Below are 17,478 nucleotides of genomic sequence, written 5' to 3'. Positions count from 1 at the left end.
TCAGAGAAACCAACACACAGACACACTGCATGGCTGTCGGATGGATAAATTCGCAACAGCAGCAGGCTTTCCGCCATTAATTATGAAAGACTGCTGACGACCGAAACGAGTCCCCGCCGTTGGAGCTGGAAAGGCGTCACGGCAATATTGCTAAATTATAATGAGCGGACGATCATTTGGCGGACACTTGCTTTCCACAGTTTGTGATCGAATTTGTGATAGCTTAAAGCTTCTCTCAAGTGTACGTTCTTTTGAAAATTTGGTTAGAAAATTGACTTTTTAAACTGGTCTTATTCTCCTTGTTGGTGGAGGGGGGCGTCTTTTTGTCGGCTTTTTGGCAGCATTTCCCAAGCGCCTGTGCTCTCCATCACGTACTTAAGATGCCGCCGGTTGCCGGTAGGGAAAGTAAACCATTCTTCACTTAAGTTTATAATCCCATCGAAAGCTGAGCTGTGCTCTTGGTGTTGCTGTGAGAGGATGGGAAATTTCGTTTAGCAAGACACATTTTTCGCACCATTAATTCTAATCAAGGGAGAAGATTGTTAATATACCGGCTACCGTTTAATCGTGAGTATATAGTAAGACAATTTGTGTGCCGAAAAGGAGAGCGCAGAATTGAAGGAAAAGCATGTGTTAAAGTAGTTTGTCTGAAATTTTAATGCTTATAACGCTCCTCATGCTTAGATTGCCAAGAAACATACGTCAGCTCCATTCACGTATTTAACTCAACTTTTGTAATTAAACATAAATTATTCCATTAAAATCTCTCCTCCGGTATTCTGACCAGAAATCTGTTCCTTTAAGTCGTCCCTTCGTCCTTCTAACTAATTGAGTGACTGTCGTCGTCTTTCGTTTCTTTCCAATCGATTTTTAGGACATTACGACAGAACACCGATTACAGAAGCTTAACTATGTCGACGTGTGTCTTCTCTTTGCATAGAGCCCAGTTTTGGGTAGAAACAGAGGGTTTTAATTAAATTTTACGGTGATTCCTGCCCCCCACTGCTTGCGCACTGGTTCATAAAACCGGTAGCCGGCCGGCAAATTAAACACGCGGTGGAAATTTTCATTTAAACCCCACCGACGACGCCGACGGAGATGAGTAAGGGAAAAACAAACCCATTCACCCGCCTTTTCTCCAGCAATCGAAAAGAAAGTCACGTTCCTGGCGGTGATAAAGATAACAGAAACTTCAAACAGAATTCTGTTGTCGTTGTTTTTGTGTTGCTTGTGTTTGTGTGGATGTTGAGGGTTGAACTTTTCACGGTCCTTTTCCTCTCCACCGGGCGGAGAATCATTTTCTTCATTGCCGTTTTTTTCTCTATTTTATCAAAGGAAGATTCTTTCTCCCCCTCATAATAAATCGGTACAGGACATTGAACCAAATACGCGCGTTCTTTCTCTCGTCCATTTACACACCCGAGTTAGAAAGAGAGACGCAAAAAACGTGGCAAGATTTATTTGAGTGTACATCCCGGAGGTGATGGTGTGTCTTCTAGTGCTCCAGTTATAGCAATTGTAGAAATCCCAAGATGACTTTTCACGGTACCGTCAGTCCTTCTTCTGTCTTCTCTCCCACTCGACGCATCTCCAAAATTTACCCCAATTCTCGGTGAAGATCTGTTCTGGAAAATTGGAACCGAAGCGGCAATATATAGACTCTTTCGCTTTCATATGCAGGTCAAGTAGAGTCAGTATTGCTCTCTCGCCGTTTGCCCTTTCGGATTGTTTTTGTGGGTCATGAACGATATTTTTATGGCACAAAAAGTGCTTTTGTGTGCCTCTTTCGATTGTTTGTATTTGGTTGGTGGTGCCATAGGGGAATAACTTTTGTGTGGGTATGATTTATTGCTACTCTTCCGGGAAAACAAGCAAGGGCGATGGAAATACCTTTAATTTCTAGAGAAATTCCTCAATTAATGTGCTGGGGACAAATAGTAGCTGGTTTGGTAAGCGTTAACTAGAACAAAGGGATTCTCTCTCAATACCAAAGTAGGCCTACTCGTTAGTCAATCTAATTTGCCTGAAAGTATGCAACACGCATGGCCAAACTACTCTAAAAGTTATATTTGAGATTTTGGGATTATTCTCACGATTTGATTACATTTTAAACGGTACAGAAGTCTCTTAATAGTTCACATATTTATTTCACACTCAATCCGAAGTTCGTTTCTTCCCTCAGCTCTTTGATCAAAATCATGCTTATTTACGAGATATACACCATCGTCAGTTGATAAATATCGATCCAAATCACGTCAAAAGATGTAAGCAATGAAAACCCCGTGCCTTACTACTAGCCCCAAGAAGAAGCTGAAGGCCTGGTGTTATGCACGAGTTTGATGAAGGAAAAGCGCGCATCGTTGATGGACATCAGATTTGAGTGTATTAAAAAAACCCAAAAACGATCCTCATTCCGATACAAAAACGATCGACGGCAGAAGAGAAAAACGAACAGAACAGAAGACTAAAAAGGGTTCATCAGAGATCAATCTGCTGTAGTAGATTTCATCCCCGCCCATTTAAGTTAGCAGCAGTAGGTCGGTCGGGTCCGGTTGTGTTGTGTTTATGTTATCGTAGTAAATTATTTTCTCTCAAAACCACTCCCGCGGTTGCGTTCCTCCTCGTCGTCGTTGTCGTTGTCGTGTTCCGGATGGCGTGTGTTGTACCATGCATTCGGTCCATATCTTCTTCCCCCCCTAAACGGGCGTGTGTTAAGGAGGAAGTATGCAGTTTGTATTTTTAGAAGAACATTAGAGCTCTATCTTCTTTTCCGCTTGTTGCTTGCCGCGCTGTGATGCATGAACATATTTTCACTTCAAATCTTGTGGTCATCGGAAGATCACAAACCGTTCTCTTCTTGTCCATTTTTCACTCGAAAATCATAGGAAAGATATTGCGAGAGTTTTGTGGATAAGTGCAGGATTGTTACTGCCTTTGCTTCCTTTTCTACTTCTTTACGGATAGGGGAGTTGTTGTAGCTGTTTTCTACTACTGCCCCAATGATGCGGGGATACCGACACGATCGGGGAAATGATGATCATGTTTCCCTTGTGTTGTTGCGTTCTTGGGGAATGTATACAACATCCTCTATCGGATGTAGGTTATTTCGTGTCCAGTGTTCTGGAGGCACGAGCCCCATCGTACGTGTGGTGCGTGCAATGTGGTGCATTCTTCTAGAAATGCATCCAGTGGGATGTTTGAAATATTTCACGCAGAAAAGCAATATAATTTATTGCAACAATACGACGGCTATTCCGGAGCGAATGGTGTGATGGGTTGGGTTTGGGTATCGACACATCGACTGGGTATCGACTCAGTCTTTTTCCCTCCAGATGTGTTGATGTTATGGAGCGCGCGCGTGGTAGGTCGTCAGGTTTCTTCATGGGCTCGTCTTGTTCCTCGTGTTTTGACTAATATCTTGCCACCAGCGAAGTGAGAAACGATTGCGGTAAACGCACATCTGCTCGGTGAGAAATTACTCAACTCTTTGACGCTGCAGCTGCCAGCGCTGTGTTCTTCGGTTTTTTCTAGATCTTGGACCAAAGAATGCATTATTCTAACATATTTTATCAATTCTGAAGAGTATAATTTTAACTCTAGTACAACATCATGAACTCCTTCTTTAGTACAAACATCTTCTTTCAAAATATTCGTCAGAACAACCGACAACGATGGGCACGTGCTCTTGTCTCTGTTGCGCGTGTTTACTGCAATCAAAGTATCGTTCGAACACATCAGAATGGTTGCTGGAGCGCTGCTTCTGGACAGTGTCAAGAGCGGTTGGTTGTGTGTCAGAGGCTCACACAAGTGAGGGAAAGTGTTTCTACCACTTTGCCTTTTTTCGAAGTGATTATGTTTCTTCTTACAGAATGAAACTCTTACTCTCCACATCTGTCTATACGATCGGACGCGCGTATGCGCCGGGCACGTACAGGCAGATGTGGATCGCTGCCTCGCCCCTCCTTCCGTTCGCTGGTTGATCGATTTCAAGTAGAATGTTTTCAAATTTGGTTTGAATATTTTCCGTAACTAATCTTTCGCTGCTCGCGTGTGTTGAATTCTTCCACTGTGGGGTGTTGTTTTCTCTTGCGCTTTCTTTCTTGGTTTTGAAATGTCTGGACATTGGGGATAAGACACAAGCCGCGTCGCACCCCCAGGGCAAAGTACTTGAGTGAGGCAGACAGGCGAAGGATTATGTTACGCCACAACACACGTAACCGCAAAACGATGGTCATATTGCAATAGGAGAAAAGGGAGGGAAAACCTTCACAAGTGAGACCACCTTAAATACTTTTTTTTCTAACATCTTGAATGGTTAATAGACTGTCTCCTGTGTCTGTAGTAAAGAACAAATTCTGGTCAAATTAGTTTAAAATTAATCGCACAAAATACACACACATCATCGATCACGAAACCATCAACCACGTTTTGTGCACACAAAAACTCTAACCCCATTCAATGTCAAGAACGTCATCCAATGCACACACGCGAGCCTTCTTTCTTCTGCACATTCAATCATTGATACCCGCTTCCGGTGGCTAATTTTGCGGTCGGCCGTTGCCGGCTGCGCGTAACATGATACGCGTAGAATAGAAATGACAAAACGCCGGTCGCGCACGACCCTGCTACTGCATGTACACGTGGTGTAGCCGTCGCAGTCAGGGACCACACCACGCCACCACACAGTGGTGTCTCGCTGCTGCTGCTGCTCCATTTAAATGTTTGTGTGTTGCATTGGACAATGTTCCTTTGTGAGCCGAACTTTGGAGATACACACCTAATGCACGGGATAACAAAATCATGCGGTGTGTGCGTGTGTTTGGTATTATTCATTCATTGTGTTTGCATGCATGCCCTCGAAAAAATGAAATAGTAGGTAGTTCACGGTCACGGGCTGTTGAATCGATTGGCGGACCTGAAGTCATTAGAGCAGTGGTTAGAGGTCTATAGCAAAAAATGGAACGAATTAATAATTTTTGAAGCTATTTTGATGATGAAAATACAAAAAAACTTCTTAAAAAGAGCTTTTTGTTGTGAGAATTGCATACTTTTAGGCGTTTTGAACGCATTCTCGTGTAGATATCGTTATAAACCCAATGATATCAATTTCTGAGTGTCTTTCTAGGGCAAATAATACTAATCCTACTTTCCCGTATGCCTAAACGAAGACAAATTTCCGCCAGCGACCAAAATACCGTGAAATCAAGTGTCAAATACCCTTTTTTTATCATGGTACAATGGCTGTGATTACTCTTTCCCGATACGGGACAGCGGCAGTATCATCAGTCACTGCATGAAAGCATCTTCTCTTAACCTTTATAATCCCTTTATATCCCTTCGTTTTCCATTTGATTGTATGTGACCTTCAGAGTGTGTAATGCGATGTGGTGTGGTGTTGGATTGTTATCGATTTTTTCGCCGGCCGGCATTCCATTTCGTGCACCAACAGTGATGGAGGTTACAGAGGGCGTTTGTGTATTGGAGAAAGAGAGGAATTCTATTAAAGTTTAACCGTTTTGATCGTACAGTTTGATACGGTTGACATCATTGCAATGTGTTTGTTCTCCCGGGTGGTGTTCCAAAGTAATGTCCCATTTAAATCAAAGTGTTCATTTACACACGAATCATTTTCTCGTCGTCTTAACATCGTTTCAACTACATCAGAACTGTACTCAAGTGGTTTTTTTTTTTGGTGAAATGACTCTCTTTATATCGGTGTAAAACTTCCATTCCATCCTCATCTCGTTGTCGTCTTCCGAGACAGTAGACGCCACGGCCCAGAGCGAATATGGACCGCGGATGGTTCCTGTTTGGCGCCATGATAAACGATCTTATATTATGTTTTACTCGATGAAGATAATGCGTCAGAATCATCAGTATCTTCTCGTTATTTTAGCCTGGTTGGCAATCTTGGCAGTCATTTTTTTGTGTGTGCGCCGCGCCTCATTCGCGCGGACGCGCCCAGTGATTAATGAGGCAAAGTGTGTGGCAACGACCGCAGTAGCATAAAACACACTCACTTTTAGTAGCCGGCAAACGAGAAAGAGTTGAAAGAGTTTGTTTTTATTAGTGGCAAATCCACATTTAAAGTGGAGAATCAGCTTACCAGAGAGGAGCTACTAGTCAGAGCTTCATTTACATACATTCTCCAATGATGATCATCATTGTAAAGGGGGGTCTCGTTTTGGTTCGTGAGAATGTTTCGTGCACATTTTGGTTAAGATGTTTTACTCCAAAATGGTCGAGTAATCAGATTATGATTAATGGAGTGGTTGGACAGTTAAGATACACACATAAGGAATTGATTAAAAATGACAAATGATTATTCTTTTATGTTTCTTTCGAAGTACAACATTGATCTTCATGTAAGAATTGCACCATACAGCGTCAAGTCCCATGTGTTTTGTCTAACGCCTTCTAAATCCCATTTCTGAAATGAACTTCAAACTCTGTAATGTCTTTTGACCTCCGCAACTTCCCCCTATATCGATGCACAACAGAAGCATGTAATGATACATCTCTGACCGGCTAGGTCCACACTCCCTCTTCTATTTCGCTATTGGTCATCTATTGGCGGGTCCGCTTTGAAACCTATGTCTATGTGTGCATACCATGTTGAACTAGAAAAAGGCAACATGTGTGATCGTCATTAACCGATCTTAAATGATATTAATTTTATGGCATAATCTCTCCAAGCAGCCGTACTGTGGAGAGATGGACACCTAGAGAAGGAGGGATGTGCATTACTTTGATGTGTGAAGTCTCTTGTCCCCTGCGAGGGACACGATTTGTCGTAAATCTCACCCCCTTTTTAACGACTACAACACAAACCCCGTTTTCTCTGTCTGTGGCCGGTTCAAAGAGAGACCATTTTAATATACACTTCGACATCTGTTGCACATAATCGACGTGCGATGCTCATTTCTCCGCTGCCTTTGCTAACCTATTTTCTGTTTCTCTATTTCTTTAAAGAACACAACAACGATCTGGCTGTGTAAAACACATATCCAACGCCATGAAGGCTAGTAAGCATCCGACCACCTGCGGGTCGGATGCAAGGACAACCCCGATGCTGCTGCTTCTTTGCTTGTTCATCGCGTCCCAAGCGAACCTTCTCGTGCAAGCGCAACAATCCCAACCACAGTCGAACGATGTAAATCGCTACAACCCGCAGGACCCGTTTGGTGGCCGACAGCAGTACAACCCACAGTATCCAAGCAGCCAGTACGATCCGAACACACGCACCAACCAAGGACTTCCTCCGTCGCAGTCTTCCGGCACGAACTATCAGCGTGACTACTACGGCAACAATGCTGTAAATGGCAACAGCCAAGACTCGAACAGCATCGACAGCAATCGGTTCGGGCAGGACAACCGAAATGTGGTGCTGCAGTCGACGACACCGCGCGATTACTTCAACCGCCAAACGACACCACCGTTCCGCACGCGCACTTCGAACCGCAATCCTTTCTCGAACAACGACTACGCCGCCGGCAACTCGTTCTCCCAGGGCATTACGTACTTTATCGTTGCGTCGAAAATGGTACGCCCGGGGCAGGTGTACAAGGTGGCGGTGTCGGTGCTGGAGTCGCATCTGCCGCTTACGGTGCGCACCAGTATTTCGCGCGACGGCGTCGAGCTGAGCAGCGAGACGAAACCGATCACGGTCGGTGTGCCGGAAACGATGCTGATGCGGGTGCCACCGACCAGCGTGGTGGGCGAGTACAAGCTGCGGGTGGAGGGTTCGTACGACAAGAACTTTGGCGGGTACGTGTTTGCGAACGAGACGAAGCTGATCTTCTCCCAGCGCTCGATGACGATCTTCGTGCAGACGGACAAGCCGGTGTACATGCAGGGCGAAACGGTGCGGTTCCGGGCGATCCCGATCACGACCGAGCTGAAGGGCTTCGACAGGGAGATGAACGTGTACATGCTCGATCCGGCCGGGCACATTATGCGGCGGTGGCTGTCGCGCCAGTCGAACCAGGGCTCGGTCAGCCTGCAGTACCAGCTGTCGGATCAGCCGGTGTTTGGCGAGTGGAAGATACGTATTGAGGCGCAGGGCCAGATCGAGGAGGCCCGGTTCAACGTGGAGGAGTACTACCAGACGCGGTTCGAGGTGAACGTGACGATGCCGGCCTTCTTCTTCAACACGGAGCGGTACATTTACGGGCGCATTATGGCGAACTTTACGAACGGCACGCCGGTGAAGGGCAATTTGACGCTGAAGGCAACGATTCGACCGATCGGGTTCTTCAATCCGGAAGCGATCAATCAGATGAATCGCGTCGGCAATCTGGGGCGGCTGACGAACCTGAACCAGAACGTGCCTTATTATCTGCAGAAGACGAACCCGGATCTGCTGAACCAGTACAACCCGCAGAACAGCTTTAGCAGTCAGATCGGGGGACGCGATCAGGGCGGATACGATGGCGTTGGGCAGGGGTACGATGGGCGCTACTCGTCGAACAACTTCCAGGACTCGTACGTGATCGAGCGCCATCTGAACTTTGACGAAGAGTGGCCGTTCTGGATCAAGAAGCCGGTCGAGAGCGACTCGCAGTGGGACTCGTGGACCAACACGTACCGGGACAGTTTGCCGTATCTGCGCTTCTTTAACGGCACGTACAACTTCCGCTTCCCGATGGCCGAGCTCGCCCAGCTGGTGCCGAACCTGTCCGGGATGGAGATCCTGTTTACGGCGCGGGTTGGCGAGCGGTACTACAACGAGATTGTGGAGGGCTACTCGCTGACGCGCGTGTACAACTCATCGATTCGTATCGCTTTCCTGGGAGATTCACCACAGGTTAGGGCGGGCAATTTTTGTCGATGATTTAGTGAGAAAATCTTTACTTATTTGCTTTTTCGCCTTCATTTTTAGGTCTTCAAACCATCGATGCCGTTTACCGTGTTCCTGATCGCGGAGTACCACGACGGATCGCCCCTCCCGCTGGATGAGTTCAATGCGGGGCGCATGGAGGTGTCCGGCACGATCGATAGTCGCGCCTCCGGCGGGCGCAATTCCTTCGACAGCCGCGTCCTGCACATGTCGCAGAAGGCGGGCGTGTGGGAGCTGAAGCTCGACATCCGGCACGATCTGAACCTGGAGAACACGAAGCAAACGAACGAATTCTTGAACGAAATCCAATCGATGCGGCTGGTGGCGAACTACATCGACCCGTCGGGCGAGCGAGCCTCGACCGAGCTGCTGCTCCTGTCCCACTTTTCGCCCAACAACCACAACATCAAGGTGCACACGAGCACGACGGACGCGAAGGTGGGCGAGTACATCACGCTGCACGTGCAGAGCAACTTCTACATCAAGGACTTCAATTACCTGGTCATGTCGAAGGGCATCATCCTGGTGACGGGGCACGAAAACATGAAGGGCGGCGTCAAGACGATGGCGATCACGCTGAGCGCGGAGATGGCACCGGCCGCTACGATCGTGGTGTGGCACATCGGGCGGTACGGGAAGCTGCTGACGGACAGTTTGACCTTCCCGGTGAATGGCATTTCGCGCAACAATTTTACGGTGTTCATTAACAACCGGAAGGCGCGGACGGGCGAGAAGGTGGAGGTGGCGATCTACGGCGAGCCGGGCTCGTACGTGGGGCTGTCCGCGATCGACAATGCGTTCTACACGATGCAGGCGGGCAATGAGCTGACGTACGCGACCGTCATCCAGAAGATGCTGTCGTTCGATGAGCACACGAACGGGACGTTCAAGAAGACGTGGATGTCGCACGACGGTGATCCGGATGAGCTGGTGTACTATCCGGCGTCCACGTTCGGGATCGATGCGAACAGGACGTTCGATTATGCGGGGCTGGTTGTGTTCACGGATGGGGTGGTGCCGATGCGACCGACGATTTGTGATGCGGCGCTGAACTACAGTGAGTGTTTGAATGGGCGCTGCTATCGGACGGACAAGCGGTGCGACGGGTACATGGATTGTGAGGATGGGACGGATGAGGCGGGGTGTAGTACGCGCAACGAGACACTGCTGGTTGAGTTCCGCAAGTTCCGGTTCAACCGGATCCTGCGCCACTATCAGAACGTTTGGCTGTGGAAGGACGTGAACATCGGGCCGCATGGGCGTTACATCTTCAATCTGGACGTGCCGCAGGTGCCAGCGCTGTGGTCGGTTTCGGCGTTCGGGATTAGTGGGACGCGCGGGTACGGCATGATACGCAAACCGATCGAGTACGTGGGCATTCAGCCGTTCTTCATCAATGTGGAGATGCCGACCGCCTGCCATCAGGGTGAGCAGGTGGGCATAAGGGTGGCGGTGTTCAACTACCAGACGGTGGACATCGAGGCGACGGTGGTGCTGCACAGCTCGCCCGACTATCAGTTCGTGCACGTGGAGGAGGACGGTATAGTGCGGTCGTACAATCCGCGCACCTCGTTCGGCGAGCATCAGTTCTACATCTACCTGAACGCGCAGGACTCGACCAACGTGTATCTGCCGATCGTGCCGACGCGGTTGGGTGAGATCGAGGTAACGATCCACGCCTCCACGCTGCTCGGTGCGCATCAGATCAGCCGCAAGATAACGGTGGAGGCGGACGGGCTGCCACAGTACCGCCACCAGTCCATCCTGCTCGATCTGCGCAACCGTGCCTATCTGGTGCAGTTCATGCACGTGAACGTCACGGAAACGCCCATCATCCCGTACGAGATCGACCGGTACTATGTGTTCGGTTCGAATCGGGCGCGCATCTCCGTCGTCGGCGATGTGGTCGGCGCCATCTTTCCCACCATGCCCATCAACACCACGTCGCTGCTGGAGCTGCCGATGGATGCGGCGGAACAGAACATGTTCAGCTTTGCCGCCAACTTCTACACCATCAAGTACATGCGCGCGAGTACGCTGCGCGACAAACGGACGGAAAAGCAAGCGTTCCACTTTATGAACATACTGTACCAGCGGCAGCTCAGCTACCTGATGGAGGACGGTGGCTTCTCGCTGTTCCGTGCCGACTGGAACCAGTCCGCACCGTCCGTCTGGCTGACCGCGTACTGTGCGCAGGTGTTTGGCGAGATGGCCGGGTTGTACGAGTACGAGAACTTTATCTTCATCGATCCGTACATGATACAGAAGAACATGCATTGGCTGTTGCGCCACCAGAAGGAGGATGGCTCGTTCTGGGAGGAAACGTGGCTGCCCGACCGGAAGGCGAACAGTTCCGCGTTCTTTTCGCGCAACGATGTGGTGCGCGAGAAGAATGTAACGCTAACGGCCCACGTGCTCATAACGCTAACGACCGTTAACTTACCAGCTGGGGTGAGTAGAAATGAAAAATCATTTTATTGGATGGGTTATTTATTTTTTTTTTCGATTTTTTGTACAGAGACTTGCGGCAAGGGTAGCGTTATCACAGCAAAGAGCGTTACAGTACTTGCAGCGGAATTTAGCCACGATAAAGGAGTCCGGTTCGACGTACGAAATAGCGATCGTCGCGTACGCACTGATGATAGCGAAGGCACCGAAGGCGGAGGCCGCTTTTACGATGCTTTCTGCAAAGATGCGATCAATCGGTAAGCATTCGGTTGCTGTGTTCCGTTCAAGTTCAAGTGGTTCTAACATCATTTTGTCTTTAAAAACAGGTGAATTTAACTACTGGGGCGAAGAGGAAGTGCCACTGCCACCGACCAAGCTGGAAAATCAGCGCTACTTCTCCCTACCCCGCCTGCCGTACAAGTACGATTCGCTCAACATCCAAACAACGGCTTACGCGCTGCTGACGTACGTGTCGCGGCAAGAGATACACGTCGATCCGATCGTGGCATGGTTGAACGCCCAGCGCCTGACCGACGGTGGCTGGGCCTCGAGTCAGGATACGGGCATGGCGATGAAGGCGCTGACCGAGTACAGTACGCGCAATCGCGTTTCGAACGTGACGCAGCTCGCCATCAAGGTGGAGGCAACGTCCCTGCCCGGCGAAACGAAGCAGCTGTACATTACGCGCAAGAGCTTGGCTCAGCAGCAGTTTTTGGATGTAAGTGGTGGAGAATTCGGCGGAGGATGATGATTAAACAATTAATGATTTTTTTTATAATGACTGTAACAGGTCCCTAATGCTTGGGGTACGGTGCGAGTGGAGGCAACCGGTGTCGGCTATGCCATCCTCCAGATGCACGTCCAGTACTCGGTCGATACGTACAAGTTCCAGACGCAACCGCCCGTGCCGGCCTTCGATCTGACCACGCGCACGATCTTCCACGGCAGGAATCAGTCGCACATCAGCTACGTCATCTGTCAACGGTAAGAGAGCGCGCAGTAGGCGGCGAGTAAGGCGAACGTGTGTTAATAACAATTGTTTTTCTTTTGTTTGTTTTTCCCCTCCAGATGGATCAACACGCAGGAATCGATCCGCTCGGGTATGGCGGTACTGGATGTGGCCGTACCGACGGGCTACATGATACAGCAGCAGAAGCTCGACTCGTACATCCTCAGCCAGCGGGTGCGCAATCTGCAGCGGGCTCGCTTCCAGGAGCGAAAGGTGCTCTTCTACTTCGACTATGTAAGTGTTTTGATCGTTTATTCTTACGGAAAGAATCTATATTAATTATTGTTATCCCTTTGTAGCTGGATAACGATTATGTTTGTGTGAACTTTACGCTGGAACGATGGATGCCGGTAGCCAACATGTCACGCTACCTACCGATCCGTGTGTACGATTACTACGCACCAGGTAAAAGAGCGATCGCACCCCTTGGTAACAGCAAATGATCTCCCTTTTATCTAACCGTTTATCTCATTCCAGAACGCTTCAATGAGACCATCTTTGATTCGCTGCAGACCTACCTGCTGAACATCTGCGAAGTGTGCGGCAGCTCGCAGTGCCCGTACTGTTCGATCTACAACATTGCCGTCCGCTTCCCGGGCTCGATCGTGCTGATGCTGCTGACCGGCATCGTGCTCGTGGCCCGCCACTACCGAATAGTCAATCCAAATGGGTGGATTTTCCTCAACGATTAAAATCGCGATCGAAGAAGCGCAAACTGTGTAAATATACAAACAACAAACCTTTCCCCTTTTTTGGATTCCTCCCTACGCTTCCGCCGTAGAGAGAGAGAGGGAGAGGAATTGATTCCATTCAAGCAAAAAACAATCACTGAATATCGAATGAGCGAGAATCTCCTTATATCAATAATTGTTGCGTCCGTTTTTTTTTGCTAGTAGAGTAGTTAAACGTTTTCTTTTTAAGCTAGAATTTAGGGGTTAATAGACACACTTAACAACAGCACCATCCATCATCACCGTCCGGTAGCCATCCAAAGGACACAGATTTTGTTTTGAAATAGGAAAAAAAACAGGATAATCCAAACTTGCCTGAAACACAGCTTATACAACACCGTGTGTAGAGAAACAGAAACAAAAATTTTACTATCTGCCCTAAGAAAATGTGGACAGAACAAGCAATTCTTTTTTTTACAAAGACTAGCAACGTAAGCTTTTTTGTGAACATGAAAGTAAGAATTTCGCTGTTTTAGCAGCTCCGTCTTTTTCCCCCCTTGACTTATGTGTCTAATCGTTTTTTTTTTCGTTTTTGTAGAAGGAACTCTAACGCGCTAATAGTTTCCGTTTACATAGAATAAATTTAAGCTCACAACTTAAGAAATTGCGAAAGAGGAGAGATGATGGAACTTTCGTTTTCCATATATCTCTCTCTCCTCTCGTAAAAAAAAGCAAAGCAAAAGAAGGCCGTCCATTTTGATTCTGGTCAACGTATCAATTCGTGTTCTTTTTTTATATTAATTTACTTATTTTTTTATACATATTTTTCACTTCTTGTGCGCGTATGAACCTTTTTTTTATATAAAATATACCGTTTTGTTTTAAGTAGAGAGCCAGAGGTAAAGCAAAAGTAGTTCGATGTAGTAAAACGAAGCAAAAATCGTTAAAAAAAAAGGTACGCGCAAACCCATTTTTAACGCAAAAGGAGAAAAGGAACGATAACACAATTTTGAAGAAACAATTTTTGCTACAGAAAAACAGCTAAAAATTATTTTCAAACGTAATAATTTGAAAATGAAAAGAAAATGCAATGGAAAGTAGAAGAAAAGCTGCAGCTATTTTGTGTAGTGAGAAGGAAGAGGAGAAAAGCAAAGGAGTAGGAACGGGACGATACAAATTGTTAAGGTGCCTTAGAGCGTCGTCGTTTACCTTTTTACAAACCACCAACCATACACGGACCTCTCTCGTCAATTGAGCGACCTCCACACACACACACACATACCACACGCCATCACAACAAAACAATAGCAAGGAAGAAGAGTGTGTGTGTGTGAGCCATTTTCTTACCACAAAAGTATTTTTTTTTTGCCAGCTAAATTAAGAAGCGCGCCATCGCTAAATAAGAGGAGCGAGAGAGAGAGAGAGAGAGAGAGGGTACATCATGTATTGGAACACCACAGATCAGCTGAGAGAAGGTCCCGTGCGGGAGCTGTATTGTACGAAAACAGCCAATTAAACGAAGAGGAAATGGATACAGAAAAAGATGGAAATAAATAGAAGCAACTGAAGGACATGTAAAATCGGAGTTTTTTAAATATTAATGTTAAAAACTGATTTATTTTAATAAGTGTGGGTGAGGGGCAGTCTAGTAACATTCACATTACGTGACCGATAATCTCCAACCAATTGAACGTTTGTTGGGCGAAGCAGCAGCAGTAGTCCATGATAAAAGTGTAATTTCCATAGTGACACTGCGCTTCTTCCATACCCAAAGTGTTTGCCTCCGTTATACCACCGCACAATAAAAGACACTCATTCTGAGGAGGCCGTTAGTCTCCGGCTGCTGGCTGCGCAGATATAAAAATGGGGCCCTTGTGCTGTGTTCGTGTGTAAATATCCAAGGGCCAATTAACCGGCTGCCGCTGAGCAAACTAAATTACATCGCGCGATTCTACCGCACCGCGTGCTGCATACGTGAGCAATCTAAGCGCGCTTGTGTTTACGGCCGCGCGGGCGCGTACCCCAGGGCAAAAGGCGGTTTTATATGGCCCCATCCGGTGGATCGGAGACCTGGGTGCGAAGAAAAAGTCTGTTTGTGTCACTAAAATATTTCGCTTTTATTTTTCTTCCCCTTCTTCCTTACAGCACTATCTGCCTTAATCACTACTGTTCTCTACTGTTTGTTTGATTCGTGTTTATGTATCCCCAAATCCCCCCGCAGTGTTTCTACACGCCACATACACAATCTCTCTCTATTAGTACATTCGAAACGGTGTTCGAAGCGGACGAAGTATTATTATTATTAACTTAAATAGTAGTAGTTGTGCCTTTTGGGGGTTGTGGTTATGTTCCCATTTCGCTCGCTAACCTCTCGCAACTGATCGCAACGGACTCTGGTGAGGCATAAAATTGTGTGTCTTTTGATAAAAGCAAATAACTTATCTACTGAATTTTATGAACGTTTTGGCGACGTTGGGGCATATGTTCGGCACCGACGGAATATGTTGATGATGCGTCCTAAACCTTATGCCTACGGGAGGAAATTGCAAAAGCGCGAAAAATAAATATCTCTATCCCGTTTTTTTATCTATTATTTTCTTTTAAAAATTGCATCTAAAACAACGAAAACTATCCCAAAAAACAAAACAAATTTTAACAAACAGCTCTCTGTGCGCTCTATGTTCCCCTTTTGTGTGTGTGTGTGTGTGGATATCTGAGTGCGCCCTTTCCACTACCACCGCTCCTCCTACTCTATGTGCACGGTAACCTCCCCATTGCCGGCCGCCAGTCCCTCCTCCAGCAGCGCCCAGTTGCGCTGGAGCTCCTGCAACCGTCGGTAGGCACGCATCGATATGTTTAAGCTCGGCATCACCTCCTGCAGGCCCGGCTCGTTCAGGAAGCTCAGCCCGCACAGCCCAAAGTACGAGTGGAACGGGTCGGTGTAGGCCTGGGGCCACTTGGAAAACCCGCCGACCGTCGGGTCCTGCGTCGACAGCACGTAGTCCCGGTTGTCCTGGAAGCTGGTCAGCTCGAACGCGTGCAGTATCTTGAGCGTGGCCGCTATCCAGAACGAGTAGCACGTGTCGACCGGTTTGTTCGGCCGGCCCTGGAACCCGTCCTGCTGGCGAAACACCAGCCACCGGATGATCTTGTCCCGCGTGTCGGCCGAAAGGAGGTGCAGCTGGCCGCTCAGCTCCAGGGCCGCGATCGCACAGAACGTGGTGCCGCCGTGCGATTCCATCTCGTAGTGCTGGCTAATGCCGTAATCGTAGCGCTGGAAGAAACAAAAAAAGGAAATTTAGCATAAAATCGTATGAAAAGGGGGCCCTCTTTCCAATACGTACGATGCTTTTGAGGATGTAGTCGGCCATCTTTTTGCGATCGACACGGCCCCAATCGTTCAGCATGGCACAGATCGCCGCCGCACAGTACACGAACCGCATATCCTGTTCGCTGCCCTCGATCGTCGCACTGAAGCTACCGTCGTCCCGCTGGACCGCTGCCACACCCTCGATGATGGCCCGCCGATTGAGGCGCGACAGATCGTCCCCGAGCGCCACCAGCACGGCAATACCGGTGTACGTGATGGCGAGATGGCCCCACCGGTAGAGCTGCAGCCCGCAGGAGTCGGGCGTACCGATCACATCGAACGTGCTGGACCCCTGGATGCCACCGTACCCCCGTTCGCCCGGCTTCGGCACCACCTGCAGCTTGTAGATCCAGTTGCAAATGTCCTGCTGGAAGGTGTCGGTCAGCATGTGCAGCGAGTCCAGCACGTCCAGCCCGCTGACAGCAAAGAAGGCTATGGTTACTCTGTGAAACGGAAGGGAAGTTGATTAGTAACAACAAGAAAGAGCGCTTAACGACTTTCGAGCCTTTCTTACCGAGTGGAATCGTGCGACGCCAATCGTCCCGGCAGGGTGTGTAGAAATCGTATAAAGTACTTGGCGTGTTTGCGGAACTCCACCTCCTCCCCTTCGATATTGTTGTCCATGATGAGGCTTAGATATCCACCCAGCTTCACGCTGTGCAATACCGCAAGATTATGAAAACGTGGCTGTGGCTGTGTTTAATCGACTTCACACGATTAGAAACGAAACGTGAGATTCGATCGCGGAAGATACGGTGTAAATGCGCACAACAGCAAAAGCACCACACACACACACACGGGAGGAAAGGATGCTGTTTTCCGTGTTTTACGTGGAGGAGGAGAAGGTTCTTGGACGAGGGATGAAAACAACACTCGGACACTCTCAACTTCGCGCACTCAACAGCACACACTCGTCCGCTTCATGCCGCTCCGGTGAAGGTCCCGCGGGAAGTAACCTGAGAAGTATCTGAGCTCGGCAGCGGGTTAAATAATAATAACGAAAGAACGTTTGTCCGACGACCGACGACGAGTCATTTCACTTTGCGTGTGTTTTGGCTGTTTTTCTTTTTATCTTCTTTTTTTTGCTGCTGCTGGTGCGCTTTTGACAGCTGCTGTCAGCCTGCATCCCTTCAGGAACGTG

The 17,478-nt window shown here is 48.1% G+C and overlaps 2 protein-coding genes across 3 annotated transcripts in view; one reads left to right on the top strand and one right to left on the bottom strand.

The window, feature by feature from the left end:
- Positions 1-13,944, top strand: part of LOC121596089 (CD109 antigen) — a 32,246-nt gene extending 18,302 nt beyond the window's left edge. For both annotated transcript variants that reach the window (XM_041920730.1, XM_041920731.1), the window contains 8 exons: positions 6,973-8,806; positions 8,882-11,290; positions 11,358-11,544; positions 11,614-12,005; positions 12,078-12,271; positions 12,356-12,530; positions 12,596-12,701; positions 12,774-13,944. In XM_041920730.1, the coding sequence (XP_041776664.1) occupies positions 7,016-8,806; positions 8,882-11,290; positions 11,358-11,544; positions 11,614-12,005; positions 12,078-12,271; positions 12,356-12,530; positions 12,596-12,701; positions 12,774-12,988 (5,469 nt within the window). In that variant the 5' untranslated portion in view covers positions 6,973-7,015 and the 3' untranslated portion in view covers positions 12,989-13,944. The remainder of the gene's footprint in view (positions 1-6,972; positions 8,807-8,881; positions 11,291-11,357; positions 11,545-11,613; positions 12,006-12,077; positions 12,272-12,355; positions 12,531-12,595; positions 12,702-12,773) is intronic.
- Positions 13,945-15,481: 1,537 nt separating this feature from the next.
- On the bottom strand, positions 15,482-17,398 carry LOC121596093 (geranylgeranyl transferase type-1 subunit beta). The gene is made up of 3 exons (XM_041920734.1): positions 16,852-17,398; positions 16,312-16,780; positions 15,482-16,241 (listed from the first exon to the last, which is right to left on the bottom strand). Exons 1-3 carry the CDS (start codon positions 16,959-16,961, stop codon positions 15,714-15,716), a joined length of 1,107 nt encoding a protein of 368 aa, XP_041776668.1. The 5' UTR covers positions 16,962-17,398; the 3' UTR covers positions 15,482-15,713.
- Between the last annotated feature and the right edge of the window lie 80 nt (positions 17,399-17,478).

The sequence above is a fragment of the Anopheles merus genome, chromosome 3R, assembly GCF_017562075.2.
Source record: "Anopheles merus strain MAF chromosome 3R, AmerM5.1, whole genome shotgun sequence".
Classification (NCBI taxonomy): Eukaryota; Metazoa; Arthropoda; class Insecta; order Diptera; family Culicidae; genus Anopheles; species Anopheles merus.
The sequence above is the reverse complement of the archived record's forward strand: the minus strand, read 5'-3'. Positions and strand labels throughout refer to the sequence as shown.